We start from the raw sequence: 17,314 nt of genomic DNA, 5'->3' as shown, positions 1-17,314 counted from the left end.
GAACCTTGGAAGCAGGATGTACAAAGCAAAGTCCAGTCCTTTCACTCCCAGGACAGAAACAGCAGGCCAGCACAACAAAGCAACAGGCAGAGTGACAGTCCCTCCTACAGCATCCAGCTCTTCTTCCTGGCAGAATGTCCTCAGTCCAAAAGTGTTCTAACTATGTAGTGTCAGAGGTTCAGTACTTTTACCCTTTACCACCTTTGAAGTAGACAAACTTCAAAGATAAGTCTTTGTATGCACAAGACCCTGCCTTTCCCTGGCCCAGACACACTACAGGGGGTTGAAGACGGCTTTGTGTGAGGACAGGCACAGCCCTATTCAGGTGCAAGTGTCAGCTCCTCCCACTACTTTAGCTCAAGAAAAACAATCAGCCTGGTGATAGGCTATCAGGATATGGATAGGCAAGGCACACCTCAGATCCCTTTGTGTGACTATTTAGAGTGAATGCACAATCAGCCCAACTGTAATCCTAACCCTGATGTGTATTCAGCAGAGGCACAGAATGGTTAAGTAAGAAAATGCCCACTTTCTAAAAGTGACATTTTCAAACTCACAATTCAAAAACCAACTTCACCAAAAGATGCGTTTTTATACTGTGAGTGCAGAGACCCCAAACGACACATCTCTATCTGCTCCCAATGGGAAATTACACTTAAAGGATATTTCAAGGCAATTCCCATGTTGCCCTATGGGAGAGATAGGCCTTGCAATAGTGAAAAACAAATTTAGCAGTATTTCATTATCAGGACATGTAAAATATACCAGTATGTGTCCTACTTTTTAAATACGCTGCACCCTGTACATGGGCTGCCTTGGGCCTACTTTAGGGGTGACTTACATGTAGTAAAAGGAAAGGTTTGAGCCTGGCAACTGGGTTCACTTACCAGGTCGAAATGGCAGTTTAAAACTGCACACACAGACACTGCAGTGTCAGGTCCGAGATATGTTTACAGGGCTACTCATGTGGGTGGCACAATCAGTGCTGCAGGCCCACTAGTGGCATTTGATTTACAGGCCCTGGGCACACATAGAGCACTTTACTAGAGACTTACTAGTAAATCAGATTGCCAATCATGGATAAACCATACACCAATATAATTTAGGCAGGAGCACTTGCACTTTAGCACTGTTCAGCAGTGATAAAGAGCCCAGAGTCCTAAAACCAGCAAAAACTTAATGCAGGGCACAGCCAAAAACAGGAGGTCAGAAGCAAAAACTATGGGAATAACCCTGCAAAAAGGGCCATTTCCGACATTAACCGACAGGTAATATGCATAAAACATACCAATGATAATCGTATTTCAGTGTTCTACAGGTTGGAAACTGAAAAAGTTTCAACAATCCAGAAACATTACCCTCTTTTAAGCAAGATTGCAGTATCCACGAATAGGCCACATGATGCTTTGTTTAAAAAATAATTGAAATGCCTCGTGATAGCGTCCCATCGTAAATTAATGTTTTAGATAGTTGGGGCCAGATGTAGCAAACGTTTTGCGACTCGCAAACGGCAAAATTTGCCGTTTGCGAGTCGCAAAACACGTATCCCAATGCAGAAATGCATTTTGCGAGTCGTTACCGACTCGCAAAATGCATTTCAGACTCGCAAATAGGAAGGGGTGTTCCCTTCCTATTTGCGAGTCGCATTGGGATGCAATACCATTTGCGACCGCATATGCAGTCGCAAATGGCATCGCAGTTACCATCCACTTCAAGTGGATGGTAACCCAATCGCAAATTGGAAGGGGTCCCCATGGGACCCCTTCCAGTTTGTGACTGGAGCCCAAAATATTTTTTCAGGGCAGGGAGTGGTCCAAGGGACCACTCCCTGCCCTGAAAAAAAAACGAAACTAAAGGTTTCGTTTTTTTTTTAAGTGCAGCTCGTTTTCCCTTAGGGAAAACGGGCTACACTTCAAAAAAAAAAAACTGCTTTATTTAAAAGCAGGTCGCTAACATGGAGGTCTGCTGACGTCAGCAGGCCTCCATGTTAGCGAGTGCCTATACTCGCAATGGGGCCGCAATTTGCGACCCACCTCATGAATATTCATGAGGTGGGTCATTGCGACCCCATTGCGAGTTGCAGTCGGTGTCTGAGACACCGTACTGCATAGCAATTTGCGACTTGCAAATTGCGAGTCGCAGGGACTCGCAATTTGCAAGTCACAAATTGCTTTTTTCCTACATCTGGCCCTTGGTGAGTTATGTAAATTGCAAATCGCTATATGTTGAAACTCCTATTAATATTTTTCAACTGCTACTTGGAAATATATATTTTTGGGATATGTGGTACATGTGATTTGTGATATATGAAAATGTTTATCCTTAGCATCTTACAATTTCACCAAACAAAAATATTCCTGATTTTAGAGCTGGTACATAAATGGGCTTGTTCACAATCATATAGCCCTAGTGTTCTTGCAGAAGAGAAACAATAAGCCTGTCTGATTATATTTTGTCTCTTACACTCCAGATTCCTATATCCGTGGGTGCTCCATACTCCACTCTTTCGGCAGGGGCCTGAGCCTTTCCAGCACTTCCAGCCTAAAAGTGGAAAATAATCTTTTTTACAATATCTCTGGACACGGACTTCTGCTGGGTAAGTGAAATGAAATGCGTTCAATTCTTCTTAACATTCCGTAAGAAAGAAAAGCTCTGTCGATCCAAAAAAAGTCAAAGAAAGCCGATTTATTTCAACTAGATCACACGCAGAATCTCCCTCAAGTATTACATCAAGGCGTAGCTGCTTCTTTCATGCCTCTGTCTACCACAGTCTATCAGTCATCTGAAGAAACACGATATCAAAACAGAGAAAAGACACCCCGGGCAAATTCCTTTTTTTTTGCTAATTAACCACAACATACATCTTTCAAGCAACTGTTGCTTCTCCGTTCAAACAGCGTGAGACCACTGTAGAAGACATCGCGTTCATTTTATCATCGTTGCCTTACGAAAAGATAATCTGATCCCAAAACTAGCATTCAAGCGCTTCTCACTTGGTGACAATCAGTGAGCTAGAACTGTGATTTCGTTTCTTAGAGGTTTGGAAGAGCAGAGTCTAGCTGTCAGCTCAGCAAAATGGGATCAATCAGATAGCCCAAGATAACTTTAAATCATCAGTATATACAAATAATTACAGCAAGTACACAAGTCTGTACACAATCCCATTAAATGTCTGTGGACCAGTGGTCCCAAAAAGCATAGGCGAAGCCCACACATGACACCTGCCTCAAAACGGAGAGAACACTGCAGGGGCATCAGGTCGGAAAAAAACAGGCACCTCATGGGGGAGGAGGGGGCACCTCAGCCGGATGATGGGACACCGCCACTGCTCCTCGAGGGGGCTCCATGCCCACTGCCTGGTCCTGGGGAGTGCAAAGCCACAGTCTCTCAAGTCACTCAAGTGGGTTCACTGCCCGCTGCTCGGTTCTGGGGATTGTAAAGCCACAGTCACTCAAGTCACTCAAGTGGGTTCACTGCCCACTGCTTGGTCCTGGGGAGTGCAAAGCCACAGTCTCTCAAGTGGGTGGGTTGCCCACTGCTTGGTCCTGGGGAGTGAAAGCCACAGTCTCTCAAGTGGGTTGGTTGCCCACTACTTGGTCCAGGGGAGTGCAAAGCCACAGTCTCACAAGTATGTGCTGTTCTCCACTGGTTCTGGAGGGGGCCTGGTGCCCAGAGTGCTTCATCCTGCCAAGGACTGAGTGAGTGGATGCTGTTCTCCACTGATTCTGGAGGGGGCCTGGTGCCCAGAGTGCTTCATCCTGCCAAGGACTGGGTGAGTGGATAATGTTCTTCACTGGTTCTGGAGGGGGCCTGGTGCACAGAGTGCTTCATCCTGCCGAGGACTGGGTGAGTGGATGCTGTTCTCCACTGGTTCTGGAGGGGGCTTGGTGCCCAGTGATGCTGCACCAGGGGTGAGACAGTTCCCATTCCCTCACAAGGGTGTCTGAGCCTCGAGATTTACCGGTAACAGGTAGCATGAGACTCCATGTAGGCAGAGCCACACTCCTCCTTGCGACGACTGAGGCTGCAAACTGCTGGTAGTGCCAGTGCTGGTGGTGGTGCCTCATGTAGTGTGTGCAGAGTCCTGAACGTCTCCTGCAGCCTCGGATGGCTGCCCACTGTGGATGATGCTGATGTCCGCTGTAGTGGCACTGGCTGGGCATGTCGCGGGGCAGGTGCCGGTGGCTGCGGCGGTGGCTGCGGCGGTGGCTGCGGCGGTGTCTGCGGCGGAGATGCTGCCGGTGGTGCAGGTGTCTGAACTTGTGGAGGGAGACACCAGGCCGTCTCCTGCAGCCTCGGAAGGCTGCCCACTGGGGATGATGCTGGTGACTGTAGTTGAGGCAGGTGGTCGTGCAGGTGGCGGTGCAGATGGCGGTTCAGGTGGCGGTCGTTGCGGCGGTGCTCACCGCTGTACAGGTTGCTGGGCTGTCTTGCGAAAGGGGGGACACCAGTCCCTCACCCGGAGGCTGAGGGACTGGAGGCTCTTTGGTTCTGAATGAGGCCTTGCTGGGTGGGTGGGTGGTGCGGCTTTTCTCTTCTGCATGCTGGCCCCTTCTTTACCTTGGCAGGTGGTGGAATAGGGTGGTCCTTGGCTTCACTAGGTGGCACACTGGTAGCCCTGGTGGGTGCCCCCTTCGATGTTCCCAGACTTGCAGGGACCACACTGGATGAGGATTTGATGGCTGAGGTGCTGGTCAGGGCTCTAGACAACCTGGCTCTAGGGGAAGGACGGGGGGAGGTGTAGGGAAGAGGTCAATGGTAGCCAGGAAAAGTTTCTTAGACACACTGGGACCAGAAGATGGAGGGGGTTTGGGAGTGGAGGAAGAGGTAGTGGTTGTAGGAGGTGTATGTCTGCTGAGTTTGGGTGAAGGTGCATGGGTTGGAGGCTGTTGTGAGGTGGATGGCTGTTGAGTGGGTGTGTGCCGGCGTTTGTGTACTTTGGGAGGAGGGCTTACAGACACACTGGGAGAGGACACAGGGGACATGTGAATGGTAGTGGGGGTGGTGATTGCACATGAGCGGTGTGTGGTAATGGGCGTGCTGGTGATGGAGGTAGTGGCTGAGGATGTAGTGCATGCAGGTGTGAGTGGAGATGAGACTGGGAGGGAGATGGAGGACGTGGAGCAGGGGGACACAGTGGAGGCAGTGGGTATGGTGCTTGATCGAGTGTCTGTGGGATGTGTGGTGCTTATGTTTGCCTGCGCCACTTTTGTGTGTTGATGTGTGTGCATGCTAGTCTGATGGTGTGCTTGGGATAGGCTGAGGTTGAGGGGATTGGGTAGGGGTAGTGGAGGTTGGAGGTTGGAGGGGGAGGCTGGACACAGGGACAATGGCTGCCATCAGTGCTGAGGCCAGAGCCTGAAATGCTCTCTGTTGGGCCGCCACGGCAGAATGAATGCCCTCCTGTTATGCATTTGTTTGCTGCAAATGCCTCTCGACACCCTGGATGGCATTCAAAATGGTTGACTGCCCAACAGTGAGGGATCTCAGAAGGTCAATAGCCTCCTCACTGAGGGCAGCAGGGCTGACTGGGGCAGGGCCTGAGGTGCCTGGGGCGAAGGAGATGCCCACCCTCCTGGGTGATCGGGCACGGGAAACACGCTGAGGGGCTGCTGGGAGGGCGGTGCTGGTAGAGGGGGTTGGCGGCTGTACCTGTTGTTTCGGTGGACACAGAGGTGCCCGCCACCGCAAAGGAGCTCCCATCAGAGGAGGAGCCGCTGTCGCTGGTGTCCCTTCCTGTCCCCATTGTGGAGCTCCCCTCGCCCTCCATCCCACTGGTGCCTTTAGACTCCGTACATTTACCCTCCTGGGCCATGTGGGTTGCAGCTCCCTCCTGTTCCAGTGCCACTGCTGCTCCGCCAGATGATGCTAATGCACACAAGGACAGGGTGACAAAACAAAAAGGGAGGGAAAGACATGGTCAATGCCAGCAACACCACTACCGTTGGCGAACACAACACACAGGGAACAGCCCTATGCACTAGCACATGCACTAACAGTGCTTAGGGAAATCACCTGCCGATGGGGGACTATGCCTAACCCCATTTGCTGCACACCTTGAACCCACAGGAGGTGACTAGTTGTAGATGACCACTACCACTATTGGGGTTGGAGTGCCACAGAGCCTGCCTAACAAGGGACCTACCCTACCAAGTTTGCCCTGGCCCAGGGGAACCCACTGCCCACATCCCCCACCCAGACACCTCGTAAAGCGCACAGTCAGCTGAATGAGACTGTACTCACCCCCTTGTGGCTGCTGCGATGCCCTCAAGCGCCCATCCAACTCCGGATATTCCACCACCAAGATCCAGAACATCAGGGGGGTCATGGTACGACGGGCACTCCTTCCACTTTGGGAGGCCATCCCCAGCTGGGCCTCCGCTGCCTTCTTGCTCCAGCGGCGCGGGTCCTCCCATCTCTTGCTGCAGTGGGTGCTCCATCTATGATAGACCCCCATGGTCCGCACTTCCTTGGCGATGGCATGCCAAATACTCTTCTTCTGGTAGGCGCTGACCTAGAGGAAAGGCAGAATAAGAATGGAACTTACTCCCTCGTCTGGTTCTTCATACTCAGTGGCCACCAGTTCCCACCAATGCCCTGAAACACATACACTGACTATCCTCAAATGCAGGCCTCAGCCCCCCCCCACAACATGTATCTTCCATCCAGACCACTCCATACATTCATGTCCCATGCATCATGCTCACAGTTTACTCACCTGTTTGTCTGGAGGACCGTAGAGTAGTGTGTACTGGGGGAGGACCCCATCCACTAGTCTCTGCAACTCCTCCGAAGTGAAGGCAGGGGCCCTTTCCCCAGACACTCGAGCCATTGTCGCTTCCAGACTGAGGCCACAGCAGCACTTGCAGTGTAGGTCCTCTCCTGTTGAAGGTCAGGTATCAAGTGAGTGAACAGCTAGAAAATGGCGGTCACGTCCGCGGCACTGCGTACCGTCACCCCCAGCGTACATCGTCATAGGCTCCTAGAACCCATAGGGCCCAATGATAACCAATGCTGAATTGAGCAGCGGTCTTCGACCGCCTACCACGATGCTGCACAACACCAGTGCAGTTACCTCATTTCCCCTTGTCCCTCCTTACAGGTCAGGCAGCCGCCATTTCAGGGGGGCACATGGCAGGGCACCTAACTGCGTCACAGCACATTTGGGCAGGAATACGGACAGACAGGGCCACACACCGATTAAATCACATTAGTGCAAAACACCCCTGTGCAACCTATGTGGTACATGACCCTCTTCTCACCATTCTCCTCCATAGGGCACATCCGCTGGGGCAGATGATGAGATGGCGTCCTCCTCCGGTGTACAGACCCCTGGTGGACCTGTCGACAATGGAAGACAGACACATAATTTTCACCTACAGGCTTGATCGTGCCACAATCCAAGAACTAAGTGCCCAATTGGAGCCAGACCTGATGTCAGCATCCACCATCCAACAGGTATCCCCCCTCTAGTGCAGGTCCTGTCAGTGCTCCATTTCTTGGCCAGTGGTTCCTTACAAACAACAGTGGCCATGGCATCAGGGATGTCACAGCCAATGTTCCCTAACGTGTTGTCCAGAGTGTTATCTGCCCTGCTGAAACACATGTGCAGCTACATCGTTTTCCCCCAGGTGGAGGATTTGCCCACAGTGAAAGCTGACTTCTATGCCCTGGGACATAGCCTCAACATCATTGGTGCCATTGATGGTACACATGTGGCATTTGCCCCCCCCCCCTTAGGAATGAACAGGTGTACAGAAATCGTAAAAGCTACCATTCAATGACTGTGCAGATGGTGTGTTTGGCAGACCAGTACATCTCTCATGTGAATGCCAAGTATCGTGGCTCTGTGCATGACGCTTACATTTTGAGGAATAGCAGCATCCCTTATGTGATGGGGCAACTCCAGATGCACCGTGTGGGGCTAATAGGTGAGCCCAAGGCCCCCACACAGTATGAATAGGTTTCTGGGTATGGGATAGTCCCTAAGGGTTAGTGTATGTCTAACAGATATCCCTCGACATTTGCAGGTGACTCTGGTTACCCCAACCTGTCATGGCTACTGACCCCAGTGAGGAATGCCAAGACAAGGGCAGAGGAATGCTACAATGACGCACATGAGCGAACTAGGAGGAATATGGAGCGGACTTTCGGCCTCCTAAAGGCCAGATTCCGGTGCCTCTGTCTAACAGTTGGCTCCCTATACTACTCACCGAAGAAGGTGTCTCAGATCATCGTGGCATGCTGTATGTTGCACAACCTGGCTTTGCGACGCCAGGTGCCTTTTCTGCAGGAGGATGGGCCGGATGTTGGTCTTGTGGCAGCTGTGGAGCCTGTGGACAGTGAGGAAGAGGAGGCAGAAGAAGAAGATATTGACAACAGAAACAACATCATCATGCAGTACTTCCAGTGACACACAGGTAAGAGACTGGCACTGCTCATCTCATATCAGACTACTGTAGGACATTGTATAAGTCTGCCTTATTACCTCTGTGCATGGACCCTGGGAGTTCACTTTGGCTTTCCTTTTCACAGATCTGGTACCACATTCTGCCTTCTGCTATGTTCACTGCTGCCCAACAACTGTCATACTTTGGTATGTGCAAATTAACATTTACTATATTATTTGTCAAAGAGGTTGTAATAACACATTTGTGAAAGTACAGACTGACTCCAAATTGTTTTGTGATTTAAGGGTGTTTTTTAAGTGCTAATAAGTGGAGGGGGATGTGCAGTGGGCTGGGGTGATGGTGGAGGAATATCCATGGTAGAGTCCAGTCTCTTTGGATCACAGGTGCCTTGTCCAATGGGGCATAGGAAGTGAAGCAATGGCAGTTCAAGGTGGTCAGGGTGACATAGTGGGACAGAAGGGTGACAATCAGGAGAGTCTTATTTCCTGGCGGGGGTCTTGGCAATGTTCTCTGTCTTGTGCCTGGATCGCAGGGACCGTTTGCAGGGTGGTTCTCCTTCTGCAGGGGGTGGGGTGTTGGTGGCTTGTTGGTCCTGTGGCGGGACCACTTGTTCACTAGCGCCGGCAGATGTGGAGGGCTGTTCATCGTTCGGGCTGGTGTCAGTGGCCCGGTAGTATGCCACTGTCTCCCTCATGGTGTTGGCCATGTCTGCCAGCACCCCTGCAATGGTGACCAGGGTGGTGTTAATGGACTTCAAGTCCTCCCTGATCCCCAGGTACTGTTCCTCCTGCAGCCGCTGGGTCTCCTGAAACTTGACCAGTACTGTGCCCATGGTCTCCTGGGAATGGTGGTATGCTCCCATGATGTTGGAGAGTGCCTCGTGGAGAGGGGGTTCCCTGGGCCTGTCCTCCCCCTGCCACACAGCAGTCCTCCCAGCTTCCCTGTTGTCCTGTGCCTCTGTCCCCTGAACTGTGTGCCCACTGCCACTGACCCCAGGTCCCTGATTGTCTTGGGTTAGTGAGTTTGCCTGGGGTCCCTGTAGTGGTGGACACACTGCTGATTGACGTGCCCTGGGGACAATGGCATGGGCCCGCTGGGTGGGTGCTGTGGTGGTGTTTCCTGAGGGGTGAGGTTCAGTGGTGGTTTGGGACTGTGGCAGGGAAACCGACTGTCCAGAGGTCCCTGATGGGCCGGGCTGGTCATCTTGATCCAAGCGTGCAGAGCTGCTGTTGTCACTGTGGGCCTCTTCGGTGGGGGGACTGGATATGGCTGGCACCTCCTGTCCGGTGACATTGGGTAGGGGTCCTGTTGGGGTGTAAATGCATAGTTATTGTATCTGTGTGTGCCATCTTGTGCAATGGAGGAGTTTCCCTCTACTCCTGTGCTTGCATTATCACCTTGGCCCTTGTGTGAGTGGTGATTGTGTGCCCTGGCTGAGTCTATCTAATGGACATGCTTTGGTGATGGGTGTCCATGCAGGTCTGTGATGGGTGTCCATGCATTGTTGTCACATGCAGGGCTTGGTATTGGAATGTGTGGGTTGTGATAGTGGGGTATCTGTGAGGTGTTGGGGTGATGGGTGTGAGGGTAGGGGTAGATGTTTGTGATGGCATGCAGGTAGGGTGGGGGGATATAATAGAAAAGAGTTGACTTACCAGAGTCCAGTCCTCCTGCTACTCCTGTGAGGTCCTCAGGATGCATGATCGCAAAGACTTGCTCCTCCCATGTTGTTAGTTGTGGGGGAGGAGGTGGAGGTCTACCGCCAGTACTCTGTATGGCTACCTGGTGTCTGGATACCACGGAACGTACCTTCCCCCGTAGGTCGTTCCACCTCTTCCTGATGTCATCCCGTGTTCTTGGATGCTGTCCCACTGCGTTGAGCCTGTCGACAATTCTCCGCCATAGCTCCATCTTCCTAGCAATGGACATCTGCTGCACCTGTGATACGAATAGCTGTGGCTCTACCCGGATGATTTCCTCCACCATGACCCGGAGCTCCTCCTCCTCAGAAAACCTGGGGTGTCTTTGAGGTGCCACACCCATGGTGTGGGTGATGTGTGAGGTGATGGTTGATGTGATGTGTGGTGTGTTGGGGTGTGTTCTTTGATGTGCGTGGATGGGTGTATGAGTGATGGTGTTGTGTGCCTCTGGATGCTGGTGTTGTCGTAGCTTTTCTGTCTCTCTGCTTCTTTCAAAAATGTTGTTGTAAGGGGTTGTGGGTAATGTGGGTGTGTGTTTTATAGTGGTGTGAGTGTGTCGGTGTGGTGTGTGTATGTGTATCAGGTGTGTGTATTTTGAATTGCCCAATGTGGTGTGTTTTGTAAGTGTGTGTGTATTTTGAGCGCGGCGGTGTGTACCGCCAATGGATTACCACAGTCGAATGACCGCTGCGTTGATTCGTGGGTCGTGATAGTGTGGGGGTATTCCTGTTGGCGTAACAGTGTGGGTTTTGCTATCGCCAGTTTATCACTGACCTTTGGTGTGGCGGACTTGTGTGGGTGTCTGTATTGTGGAGGATTTCTAAGTGTAGGTCATAATACCTGTCGCGGATTTCCGCCTCGGGCACGGTATGTTGGCGGCCGTCAGCACGGCGGTCACCGGCCTTTACCGCCAGGGTTGTAATGAGGGCCTAAGCATCATAGCCAATACTAGTGCCAAAAAAGGTGTATTGGCCCAAAATGTTTTCTTTGGAATCTGTCATTAGCTGTACCTAATTCTGAGGTTGCCGGCTACCTACCCTTGATTCCAGCTTCTGTTTGTTTCATCCACCACTCTATAATTCCATCTATCTAACATTTGCAGCTTATTCCTTCATCCTGGCTTTTCCCCTTCAGCCTATAAATCTAAATATGCTCATGGTGCTAAATACCCAATTGGAGACAAGCCACGTTGTCATTGTTTGCCTGTAGTTCTTTGTCTTTGTTTTGTTCCTTCTCTGTATTTCTTGCAGTTGTTGGGTCAAAGTCTGATGATGAAAAATAACTCTTGGTCCCCAAAAATGAATGCTGGTGCTTACCACTTGTGACCACCGGCACAAATTAAGACCTGGTCCCTACAGTATATTGACTTGCAAGAGAGGCATGTATGCCTAGAACTAGACCAGTGGAGCTTTGTGGGTCTAGTGACTGACCAGAATGTCATAATGCCACCTGACAGGTAGGGTTGTTGCTTGTGACCCTATTGTGGATTACTGCATTGCTTTCTACTCAACCAGGGAAGGGGGGTGAGAAGCCGAGGAGTCTGTCTACTGTCCTGGAGAAGGATGCACACCCATTTACCTGAGAACTCAGTGGATCGGCAGTAGTGCTCCATTGCTACCCAGCTATATTTTCACTATATATTCAGATCCAGACATTGCTCTGACTTACTGCTAGGCCCGGGACTGTCAGGGTCCACTGACTGCTGTGTATGGACAGAAAAGGAGGAGAAGGGCTTGCTTGCCTTTAATTCGCCAATGCAGTATGGTGGTCTGCTAACCTCATTCTAATCTTCTAGAAATGAGAGGCCTCCAGTTGAACAATCAGTGTTTCCCTGTTACAAAGTGTTCTCTCTGGCAGCTGTGTTTTGGAGAGATGAGGTTTTTAGATGAGAACCCTGATGCTAAGGTTTCTCCCATTTTCTGTGCTGCTGCACCTCTAGTAAAGACCATATGAGAAATTCTGCTGGTAAAGAGCATAACAAAGGTTCACCACCCATCTTCAGATTGCTGAGAGGTGTCCTCTGAAGAAAAGAGAGACTCCAGTCGGTGCACCTGTATCCCCTTAGTGCTGGGAATCTGGAGACCACCCATTCCCCACAGCATCTCGTCACATTCACATTTGCTACACATATATTATTACAGTAGAAACTTTCTGCAAACTACTGGTTAGGTAAGACTGTTGTGTCTTCCACCTGTTACCTGAAGCATTTCCTTATACCCACAGTTTATGAGGGTTCCTCATCAGCTGTCAGCCGCCCCTTTAACCTTTCCTCGTTCTTTTACTGGGCTTTCGCAGCCTGACAACTGTAACATTGCTGGTCCAGTCACTCATAATGACTGAGCCTTCACTGGAGTGAGGACCAGGCTCCTATTTCCACTTTTTTTAGCTTTCAGTATATTCACCCACTATTGTCAACACCAGAATGCCTACCCTATGTAGTATGTATGGCCTACCCTAGAGTCAACTCATACCGCAGGGGGAGTAAACTGTCCTTCAGGAACCCCCAACAGTGATAACTGCTAGATGGATTCTTCATGCATAGAAGCAGTGGAGTCTGCAGTGTTATGTGGTGCATAATACATTAGAACAATTACACTTTGAAAATGTATATTCTTTGACTTTCTCCCCTTCCTCTCCTGAGCTCTTTAAAGGGTTGAATTAAACCCAGACAAAGGCTAACTGTTGAGCACTATTGCACACTCATGGAGTGGCAGCTGCTTCTTCATGTATTTGCACAAGTTCACCTCCCCGGACCTAGTGGGTGGGTTAGAAGTTCCTTGTGAGGGATTAGGGGGCTCTGTCATGGACTCAAACATCTCATTAAAGGTGAGGACATGGTGTGCACTAACACATTCTCAAAGGTGCCGGCACGTTTGGACGGCAGGATTTAATCTACTTTTCTGAAGCTGCTGTTAGAAATGCAGATTTCATTCTTGGTCACCAAGTATGGAGGAGATGTTTCTGTTTGCAGACAGCCATGTCACATAAGAAAGATGATTGAGAGGAGGGTTGTCAAGTACAGTGGTCTAACGAGGCCTACCTGGGATACTATTGGAATCAGACTCTCGAAGATGTTTGAATGAAGCTAGGTTGTGGCCGGCACTCTTCAGTACTGGTTTGACAGAACTACGAAGTATACTAATCATTGTCCCACAGACACAGTGCTTGCCTGTTTTTTTTTTTGCAACAAAATGTGTGTTGGGTTCATACATAGATGGCAAGACACTTTACAGTTTATAGTACAAATGGCCAACAAATGCTATGCATCGCAACTGATCACCGATTATATGGCCCAAGCAGAGGCCAATCCAGTTGCTCATGGCTTGTATGCTGTATCTGCTCCGGCACCCCCTCTCACGAAGAACAAATGCACAAACTACGCAATCTAACCCCCCCACCAGGTCTAAGTCGTGCAGTTTATCAACAAAACAAATCCACTGACAGTGAGGTCACAGCATTGATAGTCTCCACAGTGTGCTAACACCCATACTTGTCGAGGTGAGGAAGCTGCACCTGCACATCCCAAATCATGGACCCCCAACGGACATATCTCAGTCTCTGCCCTCTTCAGGAGCCATACCACCCTGCGGGGAGATCATCATTGAGGATGGTTCTGGCTCTTTCATGCAGTCAACCAAGCTATCTCACGCTTGTACTATTTCAGTGGACCCGATAACACCTTCACCCCCCTCACCAACACACCAAAGTCATATTCCACACACGTGACAAGCTCCCTACACCATTTACCTACCCTGGGTCCCCGAGTAGCCTTACAATGTTGCATAATCTATCATTTAGTGAGGACCATAGCCAAATCAATAAATCTGTTAATGGCCTTATGTTAGACCTGACAGCCTTAGGGTGGTCGCCCCTAACTTTTTGCCTGCCTCCTTCCACATTTTGGACACTGCTTTTGCTGTTTTTAAGACTCTGCGCACTTTACCACTGCTAACCAGTGCTAAAGTGAATATGCTCTTTCCCTTTAAACATGGTAACATAGGATCATACCCAATTGGACTATTTAATTTACTTATAAGTCCCTAGTAGAGTGCACTATGTGTGCCCAGGGCCTGTAGATTAAATGCTACTACTGGGCCTGCAGCACTGATGGTGCCACTCACTTAAGTAGCCCCTTGACCTTGTCTCAGGCATGCCATTGCAAGGCCTGTGTGTGCAGTTTCACTGCCAATTCGACTTGGCATTTAAAAGTACTTGCCAAGCCTCAAACTCCCCCTTTTCTACATTTAAGACACCCCTAAGGTATGCCCTAGGTAACCCATAGAGCAGGGTGCTGTGTAGGCAAAAGGCAGGAAATGTACCTATGTAGTTTACATATCCTGGTACTGTAAAAGTCCTAAATTCATTTTTACACTCCTGTGAGGCCTGCTCCCTTCATAGGCTAACATTGGGGCTGCCCTCATACATTGTTTGAGCGGTAGCTGCTGATCTGAAAGGAGTAGGAAGGTCATATTTAGTATGGCCAGAATGGTGACATTAAATCCTGCTGACTGGTGAGGTTGGATTTAATAGTACTATTTTAGAAATGCCACTTTTAGAAAGTGAGCATTTCTCTGAACTTAAATCTTTCTGTGCCTTACAATCCACATCTGGCTGGGTTTAGTTGACATCTCCTTGTGCATTCACTCAGACACACCCCAAACACAGGATACTCAGCCTCACTTGCATACATTGCATTTTGAATGGGTCTTCCTGGGCTGGGAGGGTGGAGGGCCTGCTCTCACACAAAGGACTGCCACACCCCCTACTGGGACACTGGCAGACAGGATTGAACTGAAAGTGGACCTATTGCACTTCTAAGCCACTTTTTGAAGTCTCCCCCACTTCAAAGGCACATTTGGGTATATAAACAGGGCCTCTGCCCCTACCAACTCAGACACTTCTTGGAGAAGAAACTTGTAACCAGAACCTGCATCCTGCCAAGAAGAACTGCCTGGCTGCCCAAAGGACTCCCCTGACTGCTTTCTGGAAAGGACTGCTGCCTTGCTGTTGCCCTGCTGCCTCGCTGCTCTCTGGCTGAGGTGAAGAAGTCCTCTCCAAGGGCTTGGATAGAGCTTGCCTTCTGTTCCCTGAAGTCTCAGGACCAAAAATACTTCATCTCTTCAAGAAGGACTCCTTGTGCGGTGAAATTCAACGCACCGCCTGCCAGAAACGACGCACAGCCTGCACCGTGATGAAAATTTCACCGCACGCGAACCGGAATGACGCAGCCCGACTTCGCAATGAGAAGAACGACGCAGCGCCAGTGTAGCAACCGGAAATTCAACGCATGGCCCACTGGATCGATGCATAGCCGAGCCGGAATGACGCAGTCCGACTTCCAGAGAGAAATCGACGCAGCACCTGCCATGCAGTAGAAAATTTGACGCAACGCCCGCCGGATCGACAAAGCTCCTGTGACTTCGTCCTGCCAGTGCAGGAAATCCACACACCGTCCCCGGGGTGTCTGAAAACCCCACAACCCGAAGAGGATCCACGACCGAGCACCGGAAATCGATGCACAGCCGTCCCTGTGTGGAAACTAAACGACGCATCACAGTGTGCGGCCCGAAGAAATCGACGCATACCCCTTTGTTTCCACGCTTCTCCTCCTCTGCGACCCTTGCGGAGATTTTTCACGCAAACCAGGTACTTTGTGCTTGAAAGAGACTTTTTTAATTTTAAAAGACTTAAGACACTTTGGCGGTCATTACAACATTGGCGGTAAAACCCGTTTACCGCCGTGCAGAAGACCACCAACACACCGCCACGGCCGCGGAAAACCGCCACAGCTATTATGACCCACATCTCGGAATCCGCCAAGACACCCACACAAGTCTGCCACACCAAAGGTCAGCGATAAACTGGCAAAAACAAAACCTCCACCGTCACGCCAACAGAAATACGCCCACACTATCACGACACACAAATCCACGCGGCGGTCTTTCAACCGCAGTATTCCATTGGCGGTACACACCACCGCGCTCAAAATACACACACACTTACAAAACACAGCCACATTGGACAATTCGAAATACACACACCTGATACACATAAACACACCACTCCCACACACCCAATACTATATAAAACACACACCCACATCACCCACAAACCCTTACGACAATAGATCATGAACGAAGGCCAGAGAGAGACACCACCATCAACAATACAGGCATCCACAGGCACACAACACCATCACCCACATAACTTCCACGCACCGCACACTACACACCACTACATATCAGCACACTTATCACCCCACACACCACCCCACACATCACCACCCCATGGCACGGCAACGACACCTCAGGTTCTCGGAGGAGGAGCTCAGGGTCATGGAGGAGGAAATCATCCGGGTAGAGCCACAGCTATTCGGATCACAGGTGCAGCACACCTCAATTGCTAGGAAGATGGAGCTATGGCGAAGAATAGTGGACAGGGTCAACGCAGTGGGACAGCACCCAAGAAATCGGGAGGACATCAGGAAGAGGTGGAATGACCTACGGGGGAAGGTGCGTTCCGTGGTCTCAAGACACCACCTGGTGGTTCAGCGGACTGGCGGCGGCCCCCCACCTCCTCCCCCACAACTAACATCATGGGAGGAGCAGGTCTTGGTGATTCTGCATCCTGAGGGCCTCGCAGGAGTAGGTGGAGGAATGGACTCTGGTAAGTCAAGTCCTAACTATTACATCCCCCAACCTACCTTCATGCCAGCACATACCCCCACCCTCACCATAACCCCCATCACTCTAACTCCTCACAAATGTCCCAACATCCCAAACCACACATCCCAAGACCAAGCCCTGCATGCAACAACAAAGCATGGACACCCATCACTAAAGCATGCCCACTGCACATACCCATACACCCCCCTAAACCATCATCATACAAGGTCCCACACAGGAATGCAAGCACTGGGGTACACGGTCACCCACCCATTGTACACCATGCCACACACAGATATAATAAACATCCTTTTATACCCCTGCAGGACCCCTACCCAATGTCACCGGACAGGAGGGTCCACACATGTCCACACCACCAACTGAAGAGGCCCACAGTGATGACAGCACCTCTGTCCAACTGGATCTAGATGACCAGCCCGGGCCATCGGGGACCTCGGGACAGTTGGTTCCCCTCACCCAGTCACAGGCCACTACAGAGCTTCCCCCTCCGGAAACACCAGCACAGCACCCACCCAGT

General features: G+C 50.5%; 1 protein-coding gene across 1 annotated transcript in view; it reads left to right on the top strand.

Moving 5' to 3' along the window:
• Positions 1-17,314, top strand: part of PKHD1 (PKHD1 ciliary IPT domain containing fibrocystin/polyductin) — a 1,684,711-nt gene that overhangs the window by 1,059,298 nt on the left and 608,099 nt on the right. The window contains exon 41 of the mRNA XM_069236642.1: positions 2,471-2,596. Coding sequence (XP_069092743.1) covers positions 2,471-2,596 — 126 coding nt within the window. The remainder of the gene's footprint in view (positions 1-2,470; positions 2,597-17,314) is intronic.

The sequence above is a fragment of the Pleurodeles waltl genome, chromosome 5 (genome assembly GCF_031143425.1).
Source record: "Pleurodeles waltl isolate 20211129_DDA chromosome 5, aPleWal1.hap1.20221129, whole genome shotgun sequence".
Taxonomy (NCBI): Eukaryota; Metazoa; Chordata; class Amphibia; order Caudata; family Salamandridae; genus Pleurodeles; species Pleurodeles waltl.
Note: the sequence above shows the minus strand (reverse complement) of the source record. Positions and strands in the feature narration are given on the sequence as shown.